This window comes from Tauraco erythrolophus, chromosome 8 (assembly GCF_009769465.1).
Source record: "Tauraco erythrolophus isolate bTauEry1 chromosome 8, bTauEry1.pri, whole genome shotgun sequence".
Lineage (NCBI taxonomy): Eukaryota > Metazoa > Chordata > Aves > Musophagiformes > Musophagidae > Tauraco > Tauraco erythrolophus.
The window spans coordinates 26,601,722-26,625,296 of NC_141472.1; the positions used below are offsets into that span (position 1 = coordinate 26,601,722).

General features: G+C 63.3%; 1 protein-coding gene across 4 annotated transcripts in view; it reads right to left on the reverse strand.

The window, feature by feature from the left end:
* ASIC4 (acid sensing ion channel subunit family member 4) overlaps nt 1-23,575 on the reverse strand; it is a 63,214-nt gene continuing 39,639 nt past the window's right edge. For 2 of the 4 annotated variants that reach the window (XM_086615510.1, XM_086615512.1), the window contains exons 2-10: nt 2,996-3,140; nt 2,687-2,814; nt 2,436-2,595; nt 1,989-2,045; nt 1,733-1,886; nt 1,237-1,328; nt 861-940; nt 394-498; nt 1-120 (exon numbers count right to left, since the gene is read on the reverse strand). In XM_086615510.1, coding sequence (XP_086471636.1) covers nt 1-120; nt 394-498; nt 861-940; nt 1,237-1,328; nt 1,733-1,886; nt 1,989-2,045; nt 2,436-2,595; nt 2,687-2,814; nt 2,996-3,140 — 1,041 coding nt within the window. Of the gene's footprint in view, nt 121-393; nt 499-860; nt 941-1,236; nt 1,329-1,732; nt 1,887-1,988; nt 2,046-2,435; nt 2,596-2,686; nt 2,815-2,995; nt 3,141-3,334; nt 3,932-23,575 lie in introns of those variants that run through there. The other 2 variants (XM_086615511.1, XM_086615513.1) reach the window with 2 other exon arrangements.

Sequence of the window (23,575 nt, forward strand, 5' to 3'; positions counted from 1 at the left end):
CTAGCAGGCGAAGTCCTCGAAGACGCCCTGGTGAGGGTAGGGGTGGCGGTGGTGGTGGTTGGGCAGGATGCCCGCATTGTAGGCACCCTCCACGTGCCGGCCCAGCGTCTCGCAGGGACTCTGTGGGGATGGCGGTTAGGTCACTGGAGTGGGTGCAGACCTCATGCACCCTGTCCCCAAACCCAGCAAAATCTGTCCCCAAGAGCACCCCCTGGGGCCACCCAGCTCCCTGCCACCCTGGAGCTGCCCCAGCTCTGCAGCCTGAGGTCACCAAATGCGGAGCCGTGGTGTCCCTCACTTCTAGGGTGATGTCCCTTCTACTTGGGGCAGGGATGGACAGTGCCCAGGTCCTGTCCTTGCAGGCCCCCAGGCAGCCCCTCCCTGCAGGGATACCTGGTCCTTGAGCTCCTCCAGTCCCAGCGTGGCGATGCTGCCCGAAGGCTTCTTCAGGGGCGGTTTGGAGCGGCGCAGGACCCGGCTCACCCTGTCCCGGATCACCTGGGTGCAGATGGGGGTTCAGACTTGGACCCGCACACAGGCAGCACCCCCTGCGTGGGCACCCCGCTCTGTGTGGACCTGCCTCCCGCTCCCCTGCCTGCCTGGGGGACACCGGGCTGACAGTGGGGACAGCACCTCTGCCCGCCACCCGCCGCAGTCCTCAGGCCATCGAGGGACGCTGGGGAACCCGTCATCCCACTGCCTCCTGCTGGGACTTCCCTGATTTGGGGAGTGTAGGTAGTCCTCTGGGGTGCCCACACACAGCACCTTGTCCCCAGGGAGCCTGGCCCCGGCTTTGCACCTTGCCTGTGTGCCACAGCCCCCTCCCACCGCTGAGCCACCACCCCGAGGGCTCAGCACACCTCGTAGACATAGTCCAGGATCTCCAGGATGGTGAGGATGCTGGCACCAATGAACAGGCCCATCTGTCCCCCGATATCCCCTGGGGAGAAAGAGGGGCAGATGGTCACTGGGAGCTGCTGTGCAGCCCGCTGGGAGCCCAGGGTGGGCCAGCAGAACTGCAGGCAGTGCCAGGGCTGCCGGATAGACAGAGACAGCACGGTCATGAGGCAGAGGCGGCAGGACGGAGGGAGCAGGGTACATGTGGGACCTGGGACACATGCCACCCTTCAGCCAGTTCCCACCCCATGCAGTCCCTCCCCAACCAGCCCTAAACCCTCCTGGGCTGTGACCCAGAGCTCCACGCCTTGAGGTCCCAGGGGAAGGTGGGGCAGTCACCAAGAAGCCCGGCGAGGTCGTAAGCTTTCTTCTGCTCAATGGCCTCGTAGTTGAGTGCCTCAAAGAAGATGTCCAGCACCAGGAAGTTCTCCCTGTGGGGATACCACAGTGCTCAGCAAGAAGGGCTGGTCACCAACCCTCCCACCATCACTGGCCCTCAAACCTCATGACCCTTCCCCCAGTCCTCCAGCTCCCAGGTGCTCCCAGGGCCCTGGTGAGTTATTCAGGCTTGTGCGGTGGGGACATGCAAGGGGCATGTCCCAGGTCAGGAGGGACTGTGAGGTGTGGAGATGTCACCAGGAGGGCTGGGAGGACACAGATGAGTCGGGGACATGCTCCAGTCACAGCCACCGCTGGGCAGAGGATGCTGCAGGGACTGCACATGCCAAGACTCGCTCCTCGCACACTGCCAGGAGTAGGGTGGGAATCTCCCAGGTCACCAGCGTCCCCAGCCTGCTGCCCACCTCCCCAGCATGCCCCGGCACCGGCAGCTCACCGGATGTAGGTCTCGTTCTTGTTGTACTTGCGGGCAAGGTAGCGTGCTGAGCCCTTGTTGGGGATGCGCACCATGGAGATCTCCTTGCCGTAGCGTGTCAGGTTGCACGGCGTAGGGCAGCTGCAGCGCTCCTGGCTGTCCTCCACCGCTGCGTCTGGGGGCACGCACATGTCGGCATGGCTGCACCCTCCCCGGCCTCCTCCCCGGGGACACCCAGCTGGCCCCCAGCCGCCCACCTGCCTGCCACTGCACCTACCCAGCGTGTGGTCAGCACACTCGATGTACACGTTGGGGGAGCAGATGGACTCGTTGCCTGTGGAGAAGCAGCTGGTTGAGGGGGTGGGAGTCTGGCCCGCTCTGCCCCCCACCCTCGACTCACACCCCTAAAGACAGTGGGGCAGGGCTGGCCCCTGGGTGTGGAGGAGATGGGGACAGGTGACCCTTGGGTGCAGGTTGGCTGGGGCAGGGGTGGCCCCTGGGTAGATGGCAGAGAGGGAAGGAACTGACTTGGGGTGTAAGGAAGGTAAGACAGGGGCTGACCCAGCGTGCGGGGAGGGTCAGAGGGATGGGGCAGGGGGGGACCTTGGGTGCAGAGGGATGGGGCAGAGGGGACCCTTGGGTGCAGGCTGCAGGTGTCCGGGGCAGCCTTGGGAGGACCGTCAGGACAGCAGGGTGCCCCCACACCATCACGTGTGCCCCTCACCTGGCATGTGGACCATGCGGCAGTGGCAGCTTCGCACCACAGCCTCCTTCTCACACTGCAGGCGGCAAGCAGCGATGCTGTAGGTGTCGTAGCCGGGCAGTGTCTGCTCCCCCTGCACGCTGGCCCGGCAATTCCCCCATGGCTGCGGCAGGTAGGTGAGCTGCCGGAGTGAGAGGGGCATCGCTGCAGGGCCGTGCCAGGCGGGGTGCCCACAGTCACCTCCCCAGGGGCTGTGGGGCGCCCCACCTTACCCGCTGCTCCTGGCAGGACACGAAGGTCTGGAAGCCAGGTGAGACACCAAAGCCCAGCTGGTGGATGTAGGGTGGCTCGTCCTGGCTGTGGATCTGGACCCGGATGCCAGCTTCGAATGACGTCTCATCTGTGGAAGAAGGACAGAGGGGCTGCCTGCCTGCACCCATCCAGCACCTGCATCCCGGGGCCCAGCACCCCTCTGGTGTCACACTTGCCCCATAGCCCTCCCTGGGATGCCCTGCTTGCCCAGCAGCCCTCCCTCCCAGCACCCCTTGCCTGTGCCCTGTTCGCACCATGGCCCCACTCACTGGTCTCTCTCCAGATAGGCAGGTACTCTTCCTGCTGGATGTCCAGCATGATCTCCAGCCCGTTGCCCATTCCACCCTGCCGGGTCACTCGTGGGTTCCTCCGGTCTCCGTTGAAGGTGTAGCACTTACCGTAGCGTGTGTAGACCTGGGGATGGAGAAAAGGGGGGGTGTGAAGGAGCAGGCAGGGATCTGGCAGGGCATTTTGTAAGCAGGATGCCCTCATCTAAGCCTCCTCCCGCACAGTACCACCCCTCCACCCTTGCTGGGGGTTGCTGAAGTATCACTCCCAGCACTCATGGGGCAGCCCAGCTGTCCTGCCCCTGCCAGGACCAGACTCACGGGGGCAAAATGCTGGGGGCCGCAGTGCTCTCCCTGAAAGCGGCACTCCACCAGCATGTCCTCGATCTGGTGGCCCAGGCGGTGGAAGAAGCTCTGCATAGTGCGCTCGGAGCGGCGGGGCGGCAAGAAGCGCGAGTAGTTGGCGAGACGTGTCAGCCACGCACGCCGGTCCTCCCCCAGCACGGCCAGCATCTCGGGCACCAGCGAGCGGTTCTCCTGGGCCAGCCCCAGCCACTGTCCCACTGAGTAAAGGTCGGGCTTGGTGAGGCGCAGGAAGCGTGCCCGGTTGGAGTTGCAGAGGGTGACGGCCGGGAAGCGGAGCTGGGGAGCCCAGGCAAGGCGTGCTCGGGTGTGCACCGGGTGGGAGAGCAGGTGGTGCAGGCGGTCGGTGGTGCCGGTGGCCAGAAGGCCAGCGGAGGCGAGGAAGGCCAGGCTCCAGAGCAGGCGGCGCAGGCGGGACTGTGGCCGGGTGCACATGTAGTGCAGCCCGGGGATCCTGGTGGCTCGCAGGACACTGACGGTGAGCTGGGCAGCGCTGCTGTCCTGAGCCGCTGCCAGGGCTTCCCCGTCCTGGCAGCAGGCAAGGGGCAGCGGCATGGCTGCAGGCAGTGTGGCTCCTCCGGCAAGTGATGTGCAGGCTGTCCCTGAGGCTGCCTGGGGTCCCTGGTCCTCTCCCTGGAGCTCTCCTTCCCAGGAGGCTTTTGCTCCGCACCTTCCCAGAGACGAATGTGGCAGACGACTTCCTGAGCCGCTCCGGTGACGGGCGAGGGGAGGGAGAGGAGGGGGCTGCTGCAAACACACGCCTTCCTCCGACCTCCATTCGGGAATGGAAAATTCCTCCCTGAGCCAGGCTGGGACAGGAGGGGTGTGTTGTATTACCCCAGGCAGGGTGAACCGGCAACACCCAGTGCCCCAGCATGGTGGGCATCCATGTCTGGACGGTGATGCCCTGTTCCAGCCACGCTGTGTGAGCCCTGTGCCTAGGGATGCTACACCGCAGCTTCTCCCCGTTGTCCTCTGTCCTGGCACTGCAGCCCCCCCTAGATTCCTGCCTGGACCCTCAGAGTCCCCAGCCGCAGCTGCTTTGGGGCTGGGGTCCCTGCCCCACACAGGCAGGATGGTGGCAGGCCTGGGGGGCCATCGCCTCCTGCCAGCGCTGCTCAGGACCTTGGTCCCAATGCTGTACCCTGGTATCCACCACCCTGGAGCTGGGGACCCCAGTGGATCTGAGCCCTGTGGGGCAGGAGAAACAGAGCCGTGGGGCAGGAGAAACAGAGCCGTGGGGCAGGAGGCTGTGTAGAGCCCACCTGAGCCCGGCGGGCGCTTTGAAGTGACGACGAGGCTGTGATCAGAGCGCGGCGGCGGCGCGGGGGTGTCTCGGCACCCGGCTGTCAGCGCGGCTGGCAGAGCCCCGACAGCCCGTCAGGGTGCCTTCAAGCTTGGCACCGCGCTCCCTGGCAGCCTCTCATCTCCCGCTGCCGCCGCTCCCAGGCACCCGCCTTCGGCACCAGCCCTGCCGAGGCACGGGCTGGCCCCGGGGGGGTCCCGCAGCCTCAGGATGAGGCAGCATCCCGCGAAGGGCACCATCCCTTCGAGAGGTCCATCCCAAAGGCACCCCGGCCCCCGGTAGCCGCAGGCCGGTGGGTGCGCGGCCCGGCGGGGCCGGGTTCCGGCAGGGGGCAGCAGGGCCCCGCGTTCGGGCTGCGCCGGCCGCGCCGGGCACCCTCCTCCCCAGCACCCGTTCGCCCGTCCCGGCCCCGCCGGCTCCAGGGCAGAGCCGAGCCCGGCAGGATTGGGCCCCCCTTCCTCCCAACTGCGCTGCCTGGCTCCTATGGTAACCCCGCCCGCGGGGTCCCCGCTTCCCGGCGACACAAAGCCAAGGCTGGGGAGCAGCCCCGTGTCCCACAGCTATCTCTGCTCCTGGCACTGTCCCTGCCACGGCGCAATGCCGGTGCGGGCAGGAGGGCTGCGGAGGGCTCGCCCGCAGCTGCAGGAGGGCCACGGAGGCTCCCTGCTGTCTGCACCCTCAGGATCAGCCCAGGGGGTCACCCCCACCCCGCATTGAGCTGTCCCCTCCAGCCTGTGTGTCCCCGCACTGTTCCCGGGAAGGGAACCCCGCCCCCAACCCGTGCTGAAGCGTCTGCGTGGGGCTGTTTGAGCCGACTCGGCTCCTCGCTGGGATTTATTGTGGCTCCGAGAGCCGGAGGCTGCCGGCCTGATACCATCAGCCCCTTGCACATCAGGGCAGCTTTTATATTAGTTTTCTTTAAACGGAGGATGAGCTTCCCAGGCTGGAGGAAATGTCATTTCTCTGAACGCTTCCATCTCGTGTCGGTTCAGACATCTCCAGGTTGCATCGCAATCACCCTGGAGCACTGTGAGGGATGGGATGCGGAGTCCAGGGCATGCGGGGACAGACAGCTTGGGGACAGGAACAAGGGTGGGGCAGGGCTGGCAGAGAAGGTCCAGCGATGGCAGTAGCCTTGTCCCCTGTCCCTTGCAGCCACACGAAGGCGGGCATGGCCACGGGGGTGCATGGGGAGGGCAGGGGTGCCTGTGGCGCCCAGCTGAGTTACTCACTTGTCGTCTGCCAGGGTGCTGAGGCCAGCTGTGAAAACGCGCTCGTGAGAGCACAGCACAGTCCTGAAGGGCTTTGCCTTTCCAGCATGACAAACCCAATTAGATAACAGCGAGCGCAGGAGGAGGAGGAGGAGGAAGGGCAGAGGAGAGCCTGCCTGCACTGGGAACATAATTTCCTCCTTGCAGCTGACCCAGAAAAGCGCCTTGCGGGGCTGGAGCACACGTGTCCAGCCAGGGATGGTGCCTGGGGCGCAGGTCCCCAGGTACTCTGTTCTGCTCGCTGGGCACCCATGGGTGCTGCAGCCTCAGGGCCGGCGCAGCAGGATTCCCACACCGCATGCCAGTCTCCCTGCTCAGCTGCTGCATGCCGGCATCCCCGCGCTGCACTCACGTGCAGGGGAGACCCCATTAGGGAGGTAATTTCTCGATACGATTCCTCATTTCCCTTCTCTCTGCCGTGGAGACACGCTGACCTTGACAGAAATAGATGCTTGTGCCTCAGCAGGCGGATCCCAACCAGAGATCGCTGGGGGCCCTGGCATCCTCCTCCCCACTCCACACAGTTCCAGGGTCCCTCAAGTCTCCTCCACCCCCCTGGGGCTCACTGTCCAGTCCCGCCCGCTGCAGAGAGCGCAATGGGAGCAAGGTGCTGGCCCCCAGCATCCTCATCCTGGCACACCCCAGCCCTCCCACAAGCACTGGGGGTGGGAGGACCAGCCCCACGCACTCCCAGTCCCCCATCCCCGCTGCTGCCAGCCCATTGTGCCAGCCTCCAGCTGATCCCAGCTCACGCAGGTATTTCCGCGGCTTACACGGCTCCCCACAGTATTTAGCCTCTGGAAGACGACGTTAAACATTGCAAGCAGCGACAAATCCTGATTGCTCCGAGGAGACAAGGGGCCATGCTAAGCTTCCAGCCAAATGTTTGCTTGCACAGGAAACGAGCTGCGGCATGTGCAGCAACAACGGGTCTGGCTCCTTCATACCCGGAGCACCCAGCCCTGCTCCCACAACCCTGCTGGGACACCCAGCCAGAAAGCAGGCCCTGGGCATAGGCACACCATGCAGGAGGGGGCTCCCCGGCATGGGGACACCCCTGAGAGCAGTCATCACTGGGGCATCATGAGGATGGAGATGGAGATGGGAAGACACTGGAGTGCTGTTCACTCTGGGCTTGGCGAGGATGCTAGTCCAGGGGTAACCTTCGAGGTGTCCTCCAGGTACCCCAGCCCAGAGAGCAAATCAGCATAGGCAGGACTGTGGTACAAAGGAAAGCAGCCTCCAAGACTGGAAATGCTGCTTCGTGAGTGAGCACAGGCAGCTGGAGGCACAGAGACGCCCCTGGCCAGGATACACAGCACGGGAGCTGGGGCCAAACTGGAACGACGCTGGCAGAGCTGGGACAACAGCATGGACATGCACGCTGCCCCTCGCTCTGCTCCTGCCCCTTGCTGCAGCCATCCCAGTCCAGGAGCCCAGCTCTGCCGAAGCCCCTCACCATGGCCCCAGCACCCATGCAGCAGCCCCCTCTGCATCCCCAGCAGCCCACTCCCCCTATGCGGTGCGGCCAGGCCTCGCCTGGGTGCCCCGGGAGGGAAGCCGCAGCGCTGACGCCAGCATTGCAACTGCCCGGGATGTGAGATCCGCTTGGATTCAGCAATTTCAACTCATTTCAAGCCCGATTCTGCAGCAATTTTCTGAGCCAGTGGGATGTTTTCGCCTCTGCAAACGTCCCCTCTCACGCACGGTCGCACCATTTCCCTTCCCCGCTCCCAGGAGGGGTTGGGGAACGGCGCCAGTTTGGCTCAACCCCAGCTCCAGTGACAACACAACCATTCCCCACACCGGCAGCCCCACACCTGCAGCGCCCTGCCCCACACAGAGCTGCCAGGACGGACCATGCAGCATGCAGCTCTGCTCATGGGGCCAGGGCTCCCATCTCCACAGAGCACCGGGCTCTGCAGCCTCAGTCCCAGCAGAGCAGGGCGCCTTCAGATCTGAGCAGGGCACACCAATGCTGGGCTCCTTGCTTCCCCCATCCTGTGAAGGGCCAAGCTCTGGAGCATCCTCTTCAGCACCCCAACCCAGTTCCCCAGGAGAAGGAAGAGCAGAGGGGTGGCCGTGGGACTGAGGAATGTTGCAGGCACATCCGAGGGGCTGGGAGCCCTCCTGCCACTGCAGATGTGCTTCTCTCTGTGCCACGGGCCAGTCCGTGCCAGCTGAGTCTCTTTGGCCAAGCCTGAGCCAGCAGCGGAGACGTGGGTGCATGGGGCCGGCAGAGCCCCTCTCGTGCCAAGCAGACTCGCTGCCAGAATACCAAGTGCTCAGCTGTGCCATGGGCTGAGCTGCCAGGCAGGCAGAGTGGTGGGAGGCACCTGAGCTCTGGCACCAGGCATGGCAAGCAGGTCACCCTTGGGACCAGCATGCAGCCCAGTGACCCCCGGGACAGCGCAGTATCCAGACAAGGACTCCCTGCTCCTGGTGGGTCAAGAGCACTGGGATGTGACGCATGGCAGAGGGATGCACTGTGCACACGGGCCAGGACACCTTCCGAGTTCATCTGCCCCAGTGCTGCCAGTGACATCAGTAAGGCAGGAGGACACTGGCACCATCCTGCTTTCAGGAGCAGCATCTGTGACAGCATACCCAAACTCCTGTGCCAGGAAAGGAGCTCTCCATGCAAGTCATCACCCCAGGAGTCCTGCATTGGCCAAGCCAGGAGCTGGAGGGGGCCATACCGCCGGTGCCACGTGGAGCCAGGGTGGCTGTGACACAGAGACGAAGGGCAGGAGATCCCAGGTCCTCACCTCTCAGCCCCACTGTGCATGCACGGCAAAGCAAGTGCCCTTGCAAAGTTGTGCCTTCCCTTCCCACTGCTCCTGGGGGGAATTCATCCCAGAATCTCACTCAGCTTCTCATTTCCAACTGAAATTTATTCATGGCCAGTTTGTAGCATTTGTTCTCATGCCAGCGTTGTCCCTTAGCTTAAATAGCTCTCTTCCCTCCCTTGTGTTTACTCCCTTGATGTATTTATAAACAGCAATCCCATCCCTTCGCAGCCTCCAGCCTGCCAGCCCACACGTGCCAATCGTTCCTGGTTTCCTCTCTCAATTCAGGCTCTGAATGCCTGGCACAGCATCTGCTCCAGCTCCCCGGCAGCTTCCTCAGCCCAGGGCTCACACACTGCTCCGGTGAGGTGCCCAGCCCACACAGACGCGTGACTCTGTCCTCTCCATTCCACAGCAGCCGTGGGGCAGCATCCCACCCAGCTGGGACCACTGGCCTGGCCGGGGCTAGCCTGCTCCCTGCAGATCTCCCGGCAGCTTGTGCTTTCATATGATCTGCTTGCACTGAGCACTTTAAAGAATCCACCAAAAGGGTCACCTGGGCGGGTGAAGGAACCAACACCAAGGGAATTGCAGAAGATGGAGTGCTGGGGCTGCTGGCAGAGGGGGAAGGTGTGCTGCAGTGCAGGGCAGGGATGCAGAGAGGCAGAGAAGCAGGAGCCGGGGAAGCCCAGTTCAGCCTGTTGGCAGCCTGCAAGCCTCTCTGAGCATGCTACCTACCAACTCTGGTATCATGAGGGTCCACTGCTGGGGTTGCAGGAGATTTCTGCCCCACGTTCCTGCATCCTGGCTTCCCTGGGAGGTAGATGGGGAAAGCCGTGGGCCAGAGCCAGGAGGCACTCAGGGTACCCATGGGAAAGGTGCAACAAAGCAGCACCCCTAAACATGCCAGCGAGCTCAGCAAGCTATAAACACTCTCCCTGTCCCAAGTTTGGACTGTGCTGAGCAACAATCCTGCCATCGCTCTGTGCACCCCTCTGGCACTCTGCAGCCGGCTTCCCATCCTCAGATATCCCCCACAGCGGGCACGCCGCACCTGGGCATGCAGCACAGCACGCTACGGATAAGCGCTGGGATGGGCTGCAGCCCAGCCTCGCTGCTGCAAACCCAACAAAACACACACACACATACACAGAGCAATAATTGTGGTTTTGGGTAGCGCTGTCCTCTTCCCATGCACTGTGCTGTGCAGACACAGATGCCTCTCAGCTCCAGGACCAGGCAAGGATCCCCAGCCCTGTGGTTTCACACAGAGATGTAGTGCTGAGCCCATCCATCCTGCAGGCTGGAGAAAGCAGGGACCATCAAGGTTGGATGAGGCTTTGAGCAACCTAATGTAGTGGAAGGTGTCCCTGCCTGTGGCAGGGGAGTTGGAACTAGACGATCTTTAAGGTCCCTCCTACCCCAAACCATTCTATGACTCTGGGATACCCGAAAGTGCGGTATGCAGGGTCCTTCGAGCTCCTTTGTGGCGCTCAGGCAGCCTCTGCTCTCCGGCTGCTGTCATCCCGCAGGGACCCCAGCTCTGCAGGACGTGCCCTGCCCCGCAGCAGGTACATCGGTGCCTCTGCAGGACGCCGGCTGGACGCTGGCGGCTTTTGGCTGGGCAGCAGCAGAGGCGGGTGCCGCCGGCCCTGCCCCTCTCCCCTTCGCCCGCCGGGGCCCTGCGGGGAGGCAGCGCCGGGATGGGCTGCTCTCCCGCCTGGCGCAGACGGAGCCCTCCCGGCAGCGCCGTCCCCGGGGACCGCTTCTCTTCGAGAGCAGCCGCGCAGGGAGCGCTGCGCCGCCCGTCCCCAAAGAGTTAACAAGCAATTTCCTTTGCTGACAGCTCGGAGACCGTTCGCTATCGACTGCGGGAGAATAAGAGGGGAGAAGCAGCGAGATAAAAAGGCAGCAGAGCTGGCACCGCCTGCTTAATCCCAGCGTTTAATCTGCTGGGGCAGCGCAGGCAGCCTTATCTCGCCGTCCTTCTGCTGCTCCATCTCATTACCGCTCCCACGGCTGCGCGGGCCGCGTCGCCGGGAGATGTAAGAGCTGAGCCGGGGAGCGCTGGCCCGGGGCAGCGGCTGCTGCCAGCCCGCCTCGCTCGGCAGCGGCAGCCTCCGCCCGGCCCGCTGCGCCGGCGGGCACACGCCGGCACCCCGCGCCTGGCACCCCACGCCTGGCACACACGCGTCCTCCCGCTCTGCTGCCCGGCCGGCGGCTGCACGGGGACGCGCACACACACACGGGGACGCGCACACACACACGCGCACATGCACACACACACACACGCACACACACGCACACATGCACACGCACAAGGAGGGATGCGCGCACAGACTGCACCCACAGAGCGCGCTGGCTCACGCCTGGAGCCGTCACACAGCCTCGGGGACACACTGCCTGTGTCACACACGCACACCCGCGTTTCCTGGTCTTTGCCCCCTCCCCCACGTGCTCTGGTGGTCCAGCCTGCACGATGCCCATGTCCCCGTAGGTGAGGGGAGGATGCAGGACTCTGTGGGATAGCGCATGCAGGACACAGCGGGGCCAGGACAGCAGGCAGGGCAATGCCACCTCGCCCTGCCTGTCCCCCTCCATCCCTCCTCACCTATCTGGCTGCTCCACTGCTGGCTGCCAGACCAGTTCTGCTCTGTCTGCTTGTCCCACCAGGCCCACCATGGTCAATGCTGCTGGGTCAGTCCCCGCCTGGCCCTGGCAGCTCCCACAGCCACAGGGCAGGGGTGGGCAGGAGGGGACGGGGGGCCACATCCCAGAGGCCAGCAGGTGCCGGCACAGACACGGTCCCTCCAGCTGTGGCATTTATCTGTAAATCCACAGTACTGACACAGTGCAGATGAAGCCTTCGCGCTAGCCAGGTTGTCACGAGGGTTATCCTGCTGCCTACGGATGGGTTTACACTGATAAGATTTACTGTCACCCTGCTTCAGGTGCTGCCAGTGCCTCACTGCCTGCTTCTCTTGCCACCTGCCTGGGGATGCCTTGAGAGCCATGAGCAGCACCTTGCTGAGCAGCCGCCAGCAGAGCGGTTCCCTGGACAGGAGGAGAGCTGGGCATGACCCTTTGCTCCCGGCTGCCAGGTCTGATGGGTCCCCTGCCCACCTTTCACAGGGTGCCTCATCCAGCCTCTCACCATCGCAGTGGGATGTGGGGGGATGCTGGCCCCCGAGCCGGACCAGGCTGAGCAGAGCACACATCTGTGCTGCCAGAGATTTGCTGACGGTGCCTGCAGCGCGGCTCCTGTCACAGTTCGGCAGCTTCGTGGCTCTCCTGCATGGTGCGAGGCGGCTGGGACTCGCAGGGACAGGCGTACATGGAGCCACTGCAGGCAAGCTGGCCTGGGCGCGGAACGGGGAGAAGCCCCCCATCCTGCAGCCTGACCTGTCACCATGTGGGAGCCGGCAGGGTGGCTATGGGAGCCAGGGCCTTGTGCATCCGCTGCCACAGGGTGACATAGGGTGGGCAGGAATACCCCAAAAAGGAGAATTTGGCCGCAAGGCACCCTGCTCTGCCCTGGTCCCTCACCCATGCCATGCCACTTGCCCTCCCCACCACGCTCCCGAGCACTGATTTCCCTGGGGTCGGCAGGGATTGCCCTGAGCCACCTGGTGCAGCCAGGCAGGGGCTCAACCTGGCTAAATCCCTGAGCAGTGGGAGGGGGACCTGCCTGCCAGCATCCCCCACCTCCCCAAAGTCACTGCCTAAGCCCTGCACAGCTCCCCCACCGCCCCACTCCAGGCTGACTCCTGCCTCTTCCCCTTCTCCCCTCCAGCTGCTGACCCCACAATGATGGTGGGGGCTCCCCTCTCCCTGCCAACCCAAATTTGACTCCAGCATGTCAGAACCGAAGGAAACAACACACAAACAAACAGCCTGAGCCCCAGCTGCACCCTCCTCCCCAGGGCCAGCTTGTGGGGCCATGGGTGCTGGGGGGCTGGTCGGGGTGATGGTGTAACCCACCAGCACATCGGGAGCCCGAGTGAAGTGGGGTGATCACAGCCCAGCAGGAAAGGGCTCGTTAATAGCTGAGCCCTTTTAGTAGAGATTAGGAGCTGCGCGGCTTTGATCTTTGATTGCCAATTTGCATCTTGAAGGCGCTGGGACCTCATCCAGCCTCCGCGCAACCCTTTGTGGTTATCTCGTGGCTAATGGATTTGTTCTTAATGCTGGAGCGTGCAGGCTAAAGGCTGATTAAACTCTCTCCGCGGCGCTAAATCAATGGAACAAACATGATAGGGGTTGGCTTTCCCCAGCCCGCGCGCTCCCGGATGGAGGGGCTGATTGACAGAGCCCCCACACTGGCAAGGGCTCCCTCCCTGGGGCTGCCAGGCAGGGGAGGAGGTGCAGGCACCAGTGGGCAGGGACAACCCAGCGGCCTGTATGCCTGTATCCCTGTATGCCTGTATCCTTGTATCTCCATCCTCTGCTTGCCAAGCAGGTTACAATGGGCTGGAGGAGCTCAGGGCTCCCAAGGTGTCTGCCCCTCTTGGATGTTTGGGTCACATTGCGCTTGTGCGGCTCCTCGGCATCTGCAGGAGCACCCCAGTCCCCTGCAAACTCCTCCCAGCTCCCAGGACTTGCTACAGCAGCAAGGACATGTCCTGGCAGGGATGGGATGGGATGGGATGGGATGGGATGGGATGGGATGGGATGGGATGGGATGGGATGGGATGGGATGGGATGGGATGGGATGCGATGGGATGGGATGCGATGCGATGGGATGCGATGCGATGGGATGCGATGGGATGCGATGGGATGGGATGCGATGGGATGGGATAATGTGCCCTTGCAGCTGGGGGACTCCTTCCCTGTCCTCGTGCCTCCTTTGCCTCCTTCACACTGGGGAGCAGCCCTCACAGCTCCCATTTCCTCTGTCCTTCAGGACATCTCCCCTTCCCCCTGCTTGGAGCCAGTGCCACGTTCCCAGGACCATGTGCTGCCTGCAGCAGCCATACAGCCATACAGTAACTGCACACACTTTCCGTAATGCCCATGGTCTCCACCGCATGCCCAGCTTCAGGAAAATGCAATTCCCGCTGTGTCTGCAGGCAGCATTTTCAGAGGGAGCAAGCTGCGCTCAGCCCACAGATGCCCCAGAAACAACTGGCCTCCCATCCTGGGAGCCCGGGGACAGAAGCTGAGTGCCTCAGATGGACAAGATTAAGGTTTTGGGAACTAGGAGCTGTGGGGAGCAGGGGTGTGTGGCTGCAAGCATGGAGGAGACCAGCTGAGAGCATTTTGCACCCTTAGCTTTTTGTAGAGTTTGGATGCTGCCAGGGCAGAGGTGCCTGCAGGTTTGGTGGCATTTGAGCAGCAGAGGCCACGAGCAGGGACCTTGCTCTAGGGCCTGAGCTGCCTGTGCCACAGGATGAGACACAAGCTGCAGCACAGGGAAGCTCAGAGCAGTGCATTGCTGGGAACCAGTCCATGAGGAGAAGGTGCTGGGAGCAGCCTTGTTGGTCCCGGGCTGTGCTTGTGCCGGGCTCAGCCCCAGCGAGCAGCAGCTGCGGTGGAGGCAGCCGGGCTGGTGCACGGCATGGAACGGCAGGATCACACGTCAAGATTCCCATCTGCAAACCTCGCTATTGAATCATCTCCCCTCTGCCAATATTTGCTGAGTGCGGGAGATAAAGTGGCTACAAAAGTCATCAGTGCCAGCATTTCAATCCACTCGGGCCGGCGGCAGAATGGCGGCCGGGTGGGCTGGCTCAGCCCCCCAAGCCCCCTGCCCCATCTCCTGGCCCCGGCCAGCCAAGCAGCCCCTGGGCCCTGCCTGCAGCAGTGTAGGGGAGAGCCAGGACCCTTCCATGCTGCCACACAGCACCTCTGCCCACCTGGGACGGATGCTCCTGCCATGGACACCACTGTCAGTGTCACCCTGCCCCAGGCATCAGCACAGCACCCCTCCTGCCCTCACCCCCACCTCTGCACCAGGACAGCCATCTCCACCTGGTCAGCATCTTCCCTGCAAGATTCAAAGCAGCACCAGCCCACCCCCTCCAGCACTGCCGCATCCCCTCCATGTCACCCGGTGTCCCCAGCCATCCCCGCCCTGCCCAGACCACACCACACAGCCCCCTGTCCCCCTTGCTCCAGGCTGCCTGTGCAGTTTCTGCAGCGGTCCCTGAGCAGGCAAGGCAGGACATGATGCCAAGATACAGCTCCTGGAGGACAAGCCTAGAGTGTTATCAGCCCAGGGAGTTAATTAAGGTCATGTCAGGTGATAAGGAAACAGGATGTCAGAGCGGCAGCAGCGTAGGGGGTCAGAGTCTGAAAAACTCCCTCTGAAAAGCCAAGTCCACCCAGATGCAATCGACCAGGTGCTCGGGGATGGAGCGGCTGTCACAGCCGCAGGCGCAGGGGCTCTGAGGACAGCACCACACATGCTGGATCCACGTTCAGTATGGGATGAAGACTGAGATGGGATGGGGATGAGATGGGGATCCAGATGGGGATGTAATGGGGTGGGATGGGGCTGGGCAGAGGGCCCTGCTGTGATATACCATGCCTGGGCAGGGAGAGCCAACTGAGCCACCCTGGTTATCCACTCCTGTCCTTGCGCAGCAGCAACACATCCCGGTGAGACCAGTGCTGTGCCGGCAGAGCAGGAATCACTGTGAACTTCTGCCCGTAATTAGCACATGTAATTGCAGACACTCTCTGATTAGCAGGACCTCAGAGCCAGGCATGCCAAGCTGCTTGACAGCACTCATGCTGCTCCTGACTCGGTCTGTTCATCTGCCCTCTCGGTGACAGCTTCATCCCCCGGGCTGGGCAGTGCCGGGGGGCTGGCAGAGCAGGGCTGGCCTGGCACAGCACAGCATGGTGCACAGTGGGGTAGTAGGAGCAGGATGGGGACTCAGTGGACGTGTGTAGGGGGAACACTGCCAGTGCAAACCCATCTCTCCTGCATGAGCAGCCACGGCACCCAGCACCCTGCTTGGCCGGGCAAGAGCTGAGACACTGGGACATAATTAATACTTGCATCAGTCTCGGCTGGATTTGCATAGTGCCCTCGATCCTGTGCTGCCTGGGAAGGCGAGCAGCTCCGTGCCCTTTCCAGGGGTAGCAGCAGCAGATGCCGGCCCAGCCCTGCCTCCTCCTGGGGGTGACAGTCCCAGCGTGGCCCCTGGCTTGCTCCTACATGCACCCCATCCCTCCTTGCTCCAACACCCCCTGCATCAGGGACACCCGCGGGCCCCCATCCTGCCTGGCTCCAGCCGCTGGAGCGTTGAAGACAGATGGAGACGCTTCCCTCTGCCACACGGTCCCTCCCTCCTCGGGCTGTGAAGAAATTGTGGGGATGGCAGCTCAGGAGTGAAGGGCACAGCAGGGTTTGGAGGGCAAAGGGGGGTGGCTGAGCTGCAACCCCTCCCCCCTGCAGCCAGGAGGCATGGTAGTGCCCACCTCTGCATGCCCAGGATGGGGTATGAGGTCCTTGGGCAACATCCACGGCTGGTGCCTGCTCTCCTGGGTCACCCAGCTCCCTCCTGCCCCTGTCCTGCTCCCGTGGCTCAGGTCAGCACCCCCAGCCCACCCCCAGAGGGGTCCCCCAGGCTGAGTCTTGGCCTGGGATGAAGAAGAGCCAGGGCAGGAAAGAGCCTGGGGTGGTGGCAGGTACGCGAGGGTGCAGGCAGGAACATGGGTGCCACCCACAGCCCTCGCTTTGCTGCCCTGCGGGTGCAGGTGCAGGTGGCAGAGGTACGGGACAGCATGGGGATGTGCAGGGTGCCACCACCCCCTCAGGGATGACAGACTGGTGAGATTTCCCTGTGCAGCCAAGCGCGGCACCTCGCCACAGCCGGTGACACCGCTGACAGCCATTCCTGGCCCCATGACACCATGGGGACCGTGACGCTCCAGGCACAGCCAGGGTACAGATGGATACAGGAGGAGACACCGGCAAGTCTCCTGCCCCCAGGGATGCCCACTGGCCCTCCGCTGCCACTGTCACCAATGTGCCTCACCCGTGCCTGACCCCAGCGCCAACAGTGCCTGCATCACCCACAGCACCTGCAGCATCTGCAGCGCCTGCATCACCCTCGGTACCTGCAGCATCTGCAGCACCTGCATCACCCACGGTACCCACAGCGCCTGCATCACCCACAGTACCCGCAGCACCTGCATCACCCACAGTACCCGCAGCACCTGCATCACCCTCGGTACCTGCAGCACCCACTGCCCAGCCCACCCCAGAGGCACAGCAGACGTGGCATGGCCACTAATTGTGCCTGTGACCAGGGCGGGGGGGCCACGGCCTGATTGCAGCTGCCCAGATGAGCGTGGCCCTCCAACGCGCCGTGCACAGGCACCGGGAATTAAACTGCTAATGAGCTGCTGGCTGGAGGGCCGGCAGTTAGTGATTAATCAGGGGCTCTGCTCTGATGAGGTGTGTTCTTCCTCTCCCCTCCTGCCCTGCACATCGCAGGGGCTGTTGGCCAGCAGTGGGCCACTGTGTACCCCAGCCCCTGCTCCCTGCCCCTGCCTGCCCCGCCACCGTGGGCAGGGGCCAGACCAGCTCCCCAGCCCAGCTGAGCTCCCCGACACAGACAGGGGTCCCTGACCCCTGTGTCGCTGTGACACAGCACCCGCAGGTCCTCCCAGCCTCTGGCTTTTCTGCTTCTCCCCCTCCCACCTTCTGGCTGCCGCAATCAGGAGGGAACCTTTTGTTCTGCTGGAAGAAAACCTGTTGAGTCCAGACAGGCTGGACACAGGCTTGCATCTGCGCCCAGAGAGGGGCACAGCGAGCTGGGGGCGCCTCAGCCAAGGGACCCTCCTCACCTGTGCGAGGGTGGCTGGGGAGGACCAGCCATGCAGGCGGCGATGTCCCTCAGGGACAGGAGGCACATTTGGGAGCCCTGAGTCCCAGCAGGTAGGGGTGCAGGTCCAGTCTCCCACCCAAGACGGTCAGCGCGGTGCCACGTGCCCTGGCTCAAGCAGCAGGGCTGTCCTTGCCTCCCCCTCGCTGCCGGCACGGTGATGCAGCCGCCGGCCACAGAGCCGGCAGCACCATCCCCGTAACCGCCGCTGGCGCAGCACCACGGGGCACGGCTCCGTGCACAGAGGGAAGGTTTTGCAGTGTAAGCAGGGGACGGCCGCCCGCAGAACCACACTGGGAGCTGCTGGGAAGCTGCTCAAGCATGAGCCTGACTCTGTTCGCCCGCTGTGAAGCCCCAGCCAACTTTCTTCCCCTTCGCAGCCCTTGCAGAGTTCAGATGTGGCAGGGGTGTTGGCACCTGCCCTCACACCCTCACTGTGCGGGGAGTGCGGCCTGGGGACGAGCTCATCGCCCCCCTCCCCGGCTGCATGTCAGGGCAGCACCTGGGAGAAAAGGCCAGCAACCAGCATGGAGCAGGTTAGAGAGATGTATGTTCTCCCCTGTTGCACAATTAATCATGAGAAGTTTTTCCTCCTTTCGTGCATGAAACAAAATTTGGCAGGGCGCGCTGACCACAGGGACTGGCTGCTCGCTCTTCAGTAAAAACCCAGCCACATCTGGCAAAGGAATAACCTCAGAGCACCCCTGTGCATGCAGGCGGGGAGAAGCAACGCTAGGCCAAGCAGGAAAACCCAGTGGGGCTTGGTCCACAGCCCCCCGTGCAGCGAGCACCTCCAGCCATACACCCCTGGTGTTCTGGTTTTTGCCTCCCAGCTTAGGCCCCAGCACACGCATGGCCGTGCTGCTCTGCTGGCACCATTGTCCCTGCCCACAGACCTTCCTATTCTGGTCCTGGACATACCAATGCCCAGGCAGGGCAGTCCACTCCCTGCCAGCCGCCTGGGTGCTGGCAGCAGCCCCTGCACCCCTGCCTGGGCTCTCCTCCCAGCCCCGGCTGCCTCCCCCGACCCGTTCCATCCCCCAGCCTGGCAGGAGCCTCAGCCCATCCTTTCCCAGAGCAAGCCCAAGCCTCCCCAGCAGTGTTCCAGCTATTCGTTATTGGAAAAAGGGGGAAATACGGTTTTCGACAATTATTGTTTTTTCCACCTGACTGCCTGCAAACTTGTTAATTTTTTTCTTTAATGTGTGAACAGTGTCGACGGCAGCTGCATGTGAAATGACTCGACGCCCTATCTGCGGGTCCCTGGTTGGCTTTCAGTGCTCGCACCGCAAACATTGCCTTCTATAAATAAAGGTCTATATCTCATCAATGGCAGAACAGCAGAGCTTTATATAGTCGTCTTACATAAAACCGTCTCTCTTTATGGGCTTCAAACCATTTGCGTCACTTAGTGCAGCTTCGTAAACCTCCTGCTCCAGCCGCTCCCCCGCGGAGGGAGACCCGGCACGGCTGCCCCATGTCCTGCGCCGCCGGCGGGGAGCCCGGGGTCCCCACTCCGCCTGGGGCTGTCCCCCTTCCTCCCCCCGCAGAGCCAGGTGGCAGCTGTGTCCTCGTCCCCCCGCCTCGCCGCCTTGGCACGCGCCTCCCTCCAGCCCGCCCAAGCCTTGGCACTGAGCGCTGGCACAGCAGCCGGCACTGCCAGGCACCCCGGCGTGGGGAATGGACGTCCGTGGGCCAGCACCACGCACCCTGCCCTTATTACCCACCCTGTCCCTGCCACAGGTCCTGGGGCAGCGCAGGCAGGGATGCTGGCAGGTGCCACCCTGTCCTCCATCACTTGGGAAACAAGGACCCGAGGCCATGGGGTGACTGGGGACGTGGTGCCAGGCTGAGGGGACAAGTCAGCTCCCAGCATCTCCCACTCTGACACGCAGGGCACATGATCCCGGCTTTCCACCCCACTGCCCAACAAGCCCTGCTGCCAAGGGCTGCCCCCACGGCCACAGGGCACCCGTCCCAGCCCCAGCCTGCGCACAGGCTCCCACCATCCCTGGGGCCCTCGGCTCCATATGGCAGAGCCTGCCCTTCCGGCTCGCTGCAGGCACCCGCATGCACACACCGATGGGTCACGGGAGGGCCAGGCGCTCCTGCTGGGGCTGCAGTGGGTAGAGGTGCAGAGATCGTGGTGACAAGCCTTTGCTTACCCCTGTGCCACCCCAGCTGGTTACCCCACGTGGGCAGGTGGCCAGAGCCGGAGGGACACAGGGAGCCAACAACACTGTGGTGCTGGGATCCACCATTCACTCTGCCCCATGGCTGCCCCCACCGCCACCCAGCCATGGGACTCCTACCACGAGTGACAATGGCACCAAGGACAAGGTCACAGCGATGCCCTGCCAGCCACAGTGCCACGTGGCATCCAACCACGCCACTAGCACAGGGTGCCTGAACCCCAGCCAGCCCTGCCCCATGCCCAGAGTCCCCATGCCCAGCACCCCATGAACCCTCCCTACCCCCCCGCCGGGCACCCTGCACCCTGTCAGCCCCACAGCCCGGTGTCTCCACTGCTCCACAGCCCCACAGCCCTATGGCCCCACACACCAATGAGTACTCGCTCCCAGGGCCAAACCCCATGGGTTCCCCAGCCCGATTCCCTCCACAGCCTCCTGAGGTGCCCGCCCTGCTCTGCAGCCAGCAGTGCTGGAAGGGCATCACCCCACAGACCCCCACAGGTGCCCTGGCCCCAGGGGATGGCAGTGTCCCCTGAGCCGCCCAGCCCAGCATGTGCAACCAGCCTCGTGGCACGTCCCACATCCCTGGGGAGCCACACCAGGCGCGGGCGTCCTGGCCGCTGGCTCCCCCCATATCAGAGACAGGCTTATTAAGTGTGTGATATTAAATTACCCAGATAAGAGCGTAAGAGCTTTTAAAGTCAATTCATTAAATATAATTATGAAGAGAGCTTTTTTATGCTCATGGTGATCCGATCTCAATCAGGGAGACGGTGGGAAAGCCGCCGGCTCCTCCAACATCTCCGCTCCCCCGCTGCGTCGCCTCCGCGGCCTCCTGCTCCCCCGCCTCGGCCCCCTCCTGCGGGGAGCTGGCATCCCACAGCCACAGCCCTCGCTGCCCTCCCCGCTGCCCCAACACTCCCGTTCCGGTGTCACTGCTGGTGTCAGTGTCACCCCACTTGGATGGAGGTGGCATAGGGGCCTGCCTGGCAAAGGGGTTGGGGAGAAGGGAGGTGACGGGGGGAGAGATACAAGGGTCATGGGGTTGGGGAGGAGGGCAGTGGGGTATGGAGATGCTCGGGGGCAAGAGCCAGGGGCTGGGGAGCTGAGCATGACCTCACGAGCTCGTCCCAGCCATGGGTCCACTTCTCTGCAGGATCTGCCCCCCTCCCTGTCCCCTGAGGAGCAGCCTCCTTAGGGACCTAATGATGCATCCCCACTCCCTTCCCTCTGCTCCCACTTTTGGTAACGGCGCTTTGCCACCAAGTGATACCTACTAGCCCTGCGGAGGCTGCCCTGACCCATGGCCGGACCCCTCACGCACAGCCCAGGTGGCCCCACACCAGCCCTTCGCACTGGGACCCCTCCTCTCTACCCCACACACTCCCAGCCTGGGGTGCAGCTGCACATGGGGCTGAGCCCATCATTCGTGGGGGAAGCCACAGGGTAGCAGGGGTCCCAAAGACAACTCGGGAGCCCCACACACCTCACACTTCCCCAGCTGTCCAAAAAGACAGCCGGATCACTGGGACACTCGGTGTCCCCTTGCCACGCTGACCCTGCTGAGGGGCTTCGCCGCGACACTCCTAGGTTCAGCCAGCCCCTTGCCATCCCGCCTCAGTACCCCAAAACCTCATCACCCCCATATCCACCCACGTGCTGCTGCTGTCCGAGGATCATGGGGCAAGGAGCAGCAGCCCGGCTGGCCGGGAGCAGGGTGGGTGCTGAGCTGGGGTCCCCACACAAGGTTCCGGCGGGGGCTGGTGGGAGCAGTTACCCGCTGCTGGGAGCTGCTGGACTGACATTTATTTTTAGACGTGAATTGTATAAATTAGCATTTCTCAGTGGATTAAGCAGCAGGAATTGTGTAAAATTAAATGGCAACGAATTGCATTAAAATCCCCCGTTTTCTGGCACAAGCAGCGCCTCGAGCCATGTCCGGGCAGCTCATGTATAACAGCACCGAAGCTGCCACCGCTGCCGCTCTGGACACGAGCATGACCAACCTGCGACATGTCTGCAGCACCCGGGACACAGACCGGGGGATGCACAAGCACAGTGGCTAGGCAGTGAGGACAGGGAGCTCCGGACGGGAGGGAACACGTGGGAAGGTGGCTCAGGCACTGCAGGACATGGATTCAGGGAGCACAGTGGCCTGGATGGGCACAGCTGGGCTCGGAGTAGCTCACAGCCATGGGATCAGCGAGAGATGTTCCAGGATGTCCTGAGCATCAACACTGCCAGCCCCAGCCCAGCCTGGGCATGGCAGAACACCCACCGCAGGCAGCCTCAGCCGTGCCACCCTCCAGCATGGATGACGCTGTGATGGGACCTGTACAGCACTGTCTGGCCCCAGAGCCCCTCCGTGTCCCAGGGCAGGTCCTGCAGCGCCTGGAGCCCGCTGAACAGCTGAGTGGCCCCCCGTGAGCCCCCTGTGCCCTGAGGCACACTCAGCCCTGCACAGGGGGAGAGGGAAAATAGGGTGGGGGAACGCCAGGGGCTGAGCAGGCATCAGGCGGGGCAGGGCAGGTGACAAGCAACGAGTCCAGCTCTTTTACCCAGCATAAAAATAGGCTGAAAATGTGACATTTATTAAGTACAGTTCTGGCAGAAAGGTCAGAGAGAGTCCCCGCGTCAGGAGTGGTGCGGGTTGCAGGAGGAACAGTGGCAGAGCCTTGCTGGGAGGAGGCAGGGGGGACGTCACCCCCCAGCCAGGATCTCTCAGGTGCACGTGGGCTGCAGTCAAAGATACTCCCCTTGCCTTGGCACAGGGGCTTCCCCCGCCGGGGTCTGCATGGGGTGCCGGGGAGACCCTCCGCATCGCCCACATCCCGGGCAGGCAGGAGGCCCTGCCTGGGGAGTCAGGGCCAATGCCAGCTCCAAGAGGTGCTGCCAGCTCTCGGCAACCTCCCCGCTCCCCCCCACCTCCAGCCCTGGCAGGACTGGCCTTGGCAGCCACAGATCACAAACAAAAGGCTTTTGACAGGGGACGCAGTTCTGAGAAAGGCACAGAGCTCCTGCCCGGCCACGAGCCGAGCCTCCTGATGCAGCCGCTGCCAGCGAGCAGGTGGGATGCTGCTGCCAGCTGGGGAGAATCACCTCTACACACCTTCTCCCACAGTCCCCAGACCCCTGCCCACCCCAGCTGCCAGTCGCCCCTGTCCCCAAAGCACCGCTAGGAGGGCTCTCCCTTCCCACAGTGCCCCCTGATACAGCCAGCACCATCCTCAGGCTGTGGCTGTAGCAGGGTGCCAGGCAGGGGGATGAGGGTGGGCACAAGCCACCTGCCGCAGCTGAGCCACAGCCCCACGGGGACGCTTCCCAACCTCCTGCTTCACGGCACGTAAAGAGCACTATTGATTTCCCGTACCGGCACCGCGAGCTTTGCACTCTTGGCACTGCAGCTGCGCTCGCCCAGCTGGCGAGGCTCCTCACCACCGACCTCCCCATGGCACCGGGCACACCGGGCAGTGGGCAGGGGCAGTCCAGCCCTGCAACCCCGGCCAGAGGGGGGATCAGGGGCCTGTGGAGCATGGCACAACTTGGGGGGGTCAGAAGAGGCTTCACTGGCACAGCTCTCTGGCATCCAACGCAGGGGGCACATTTGTCAGCGGGGCTGCAGGGGAGCCTTGCTGCGGCTCAGGGCTGTCCCTGCCGCCTGAGGAGATTTACAGCCCCGCCGGGCTTTATTACACGGAAGATGCTTACGCTGGGGATTTTTTTTTTCCCCATAGTTTCTTAATTTGCTATCCCATAAAGAATGTGGATTTGTGACGTTAAATAGGGGAAGATCGTTTACCA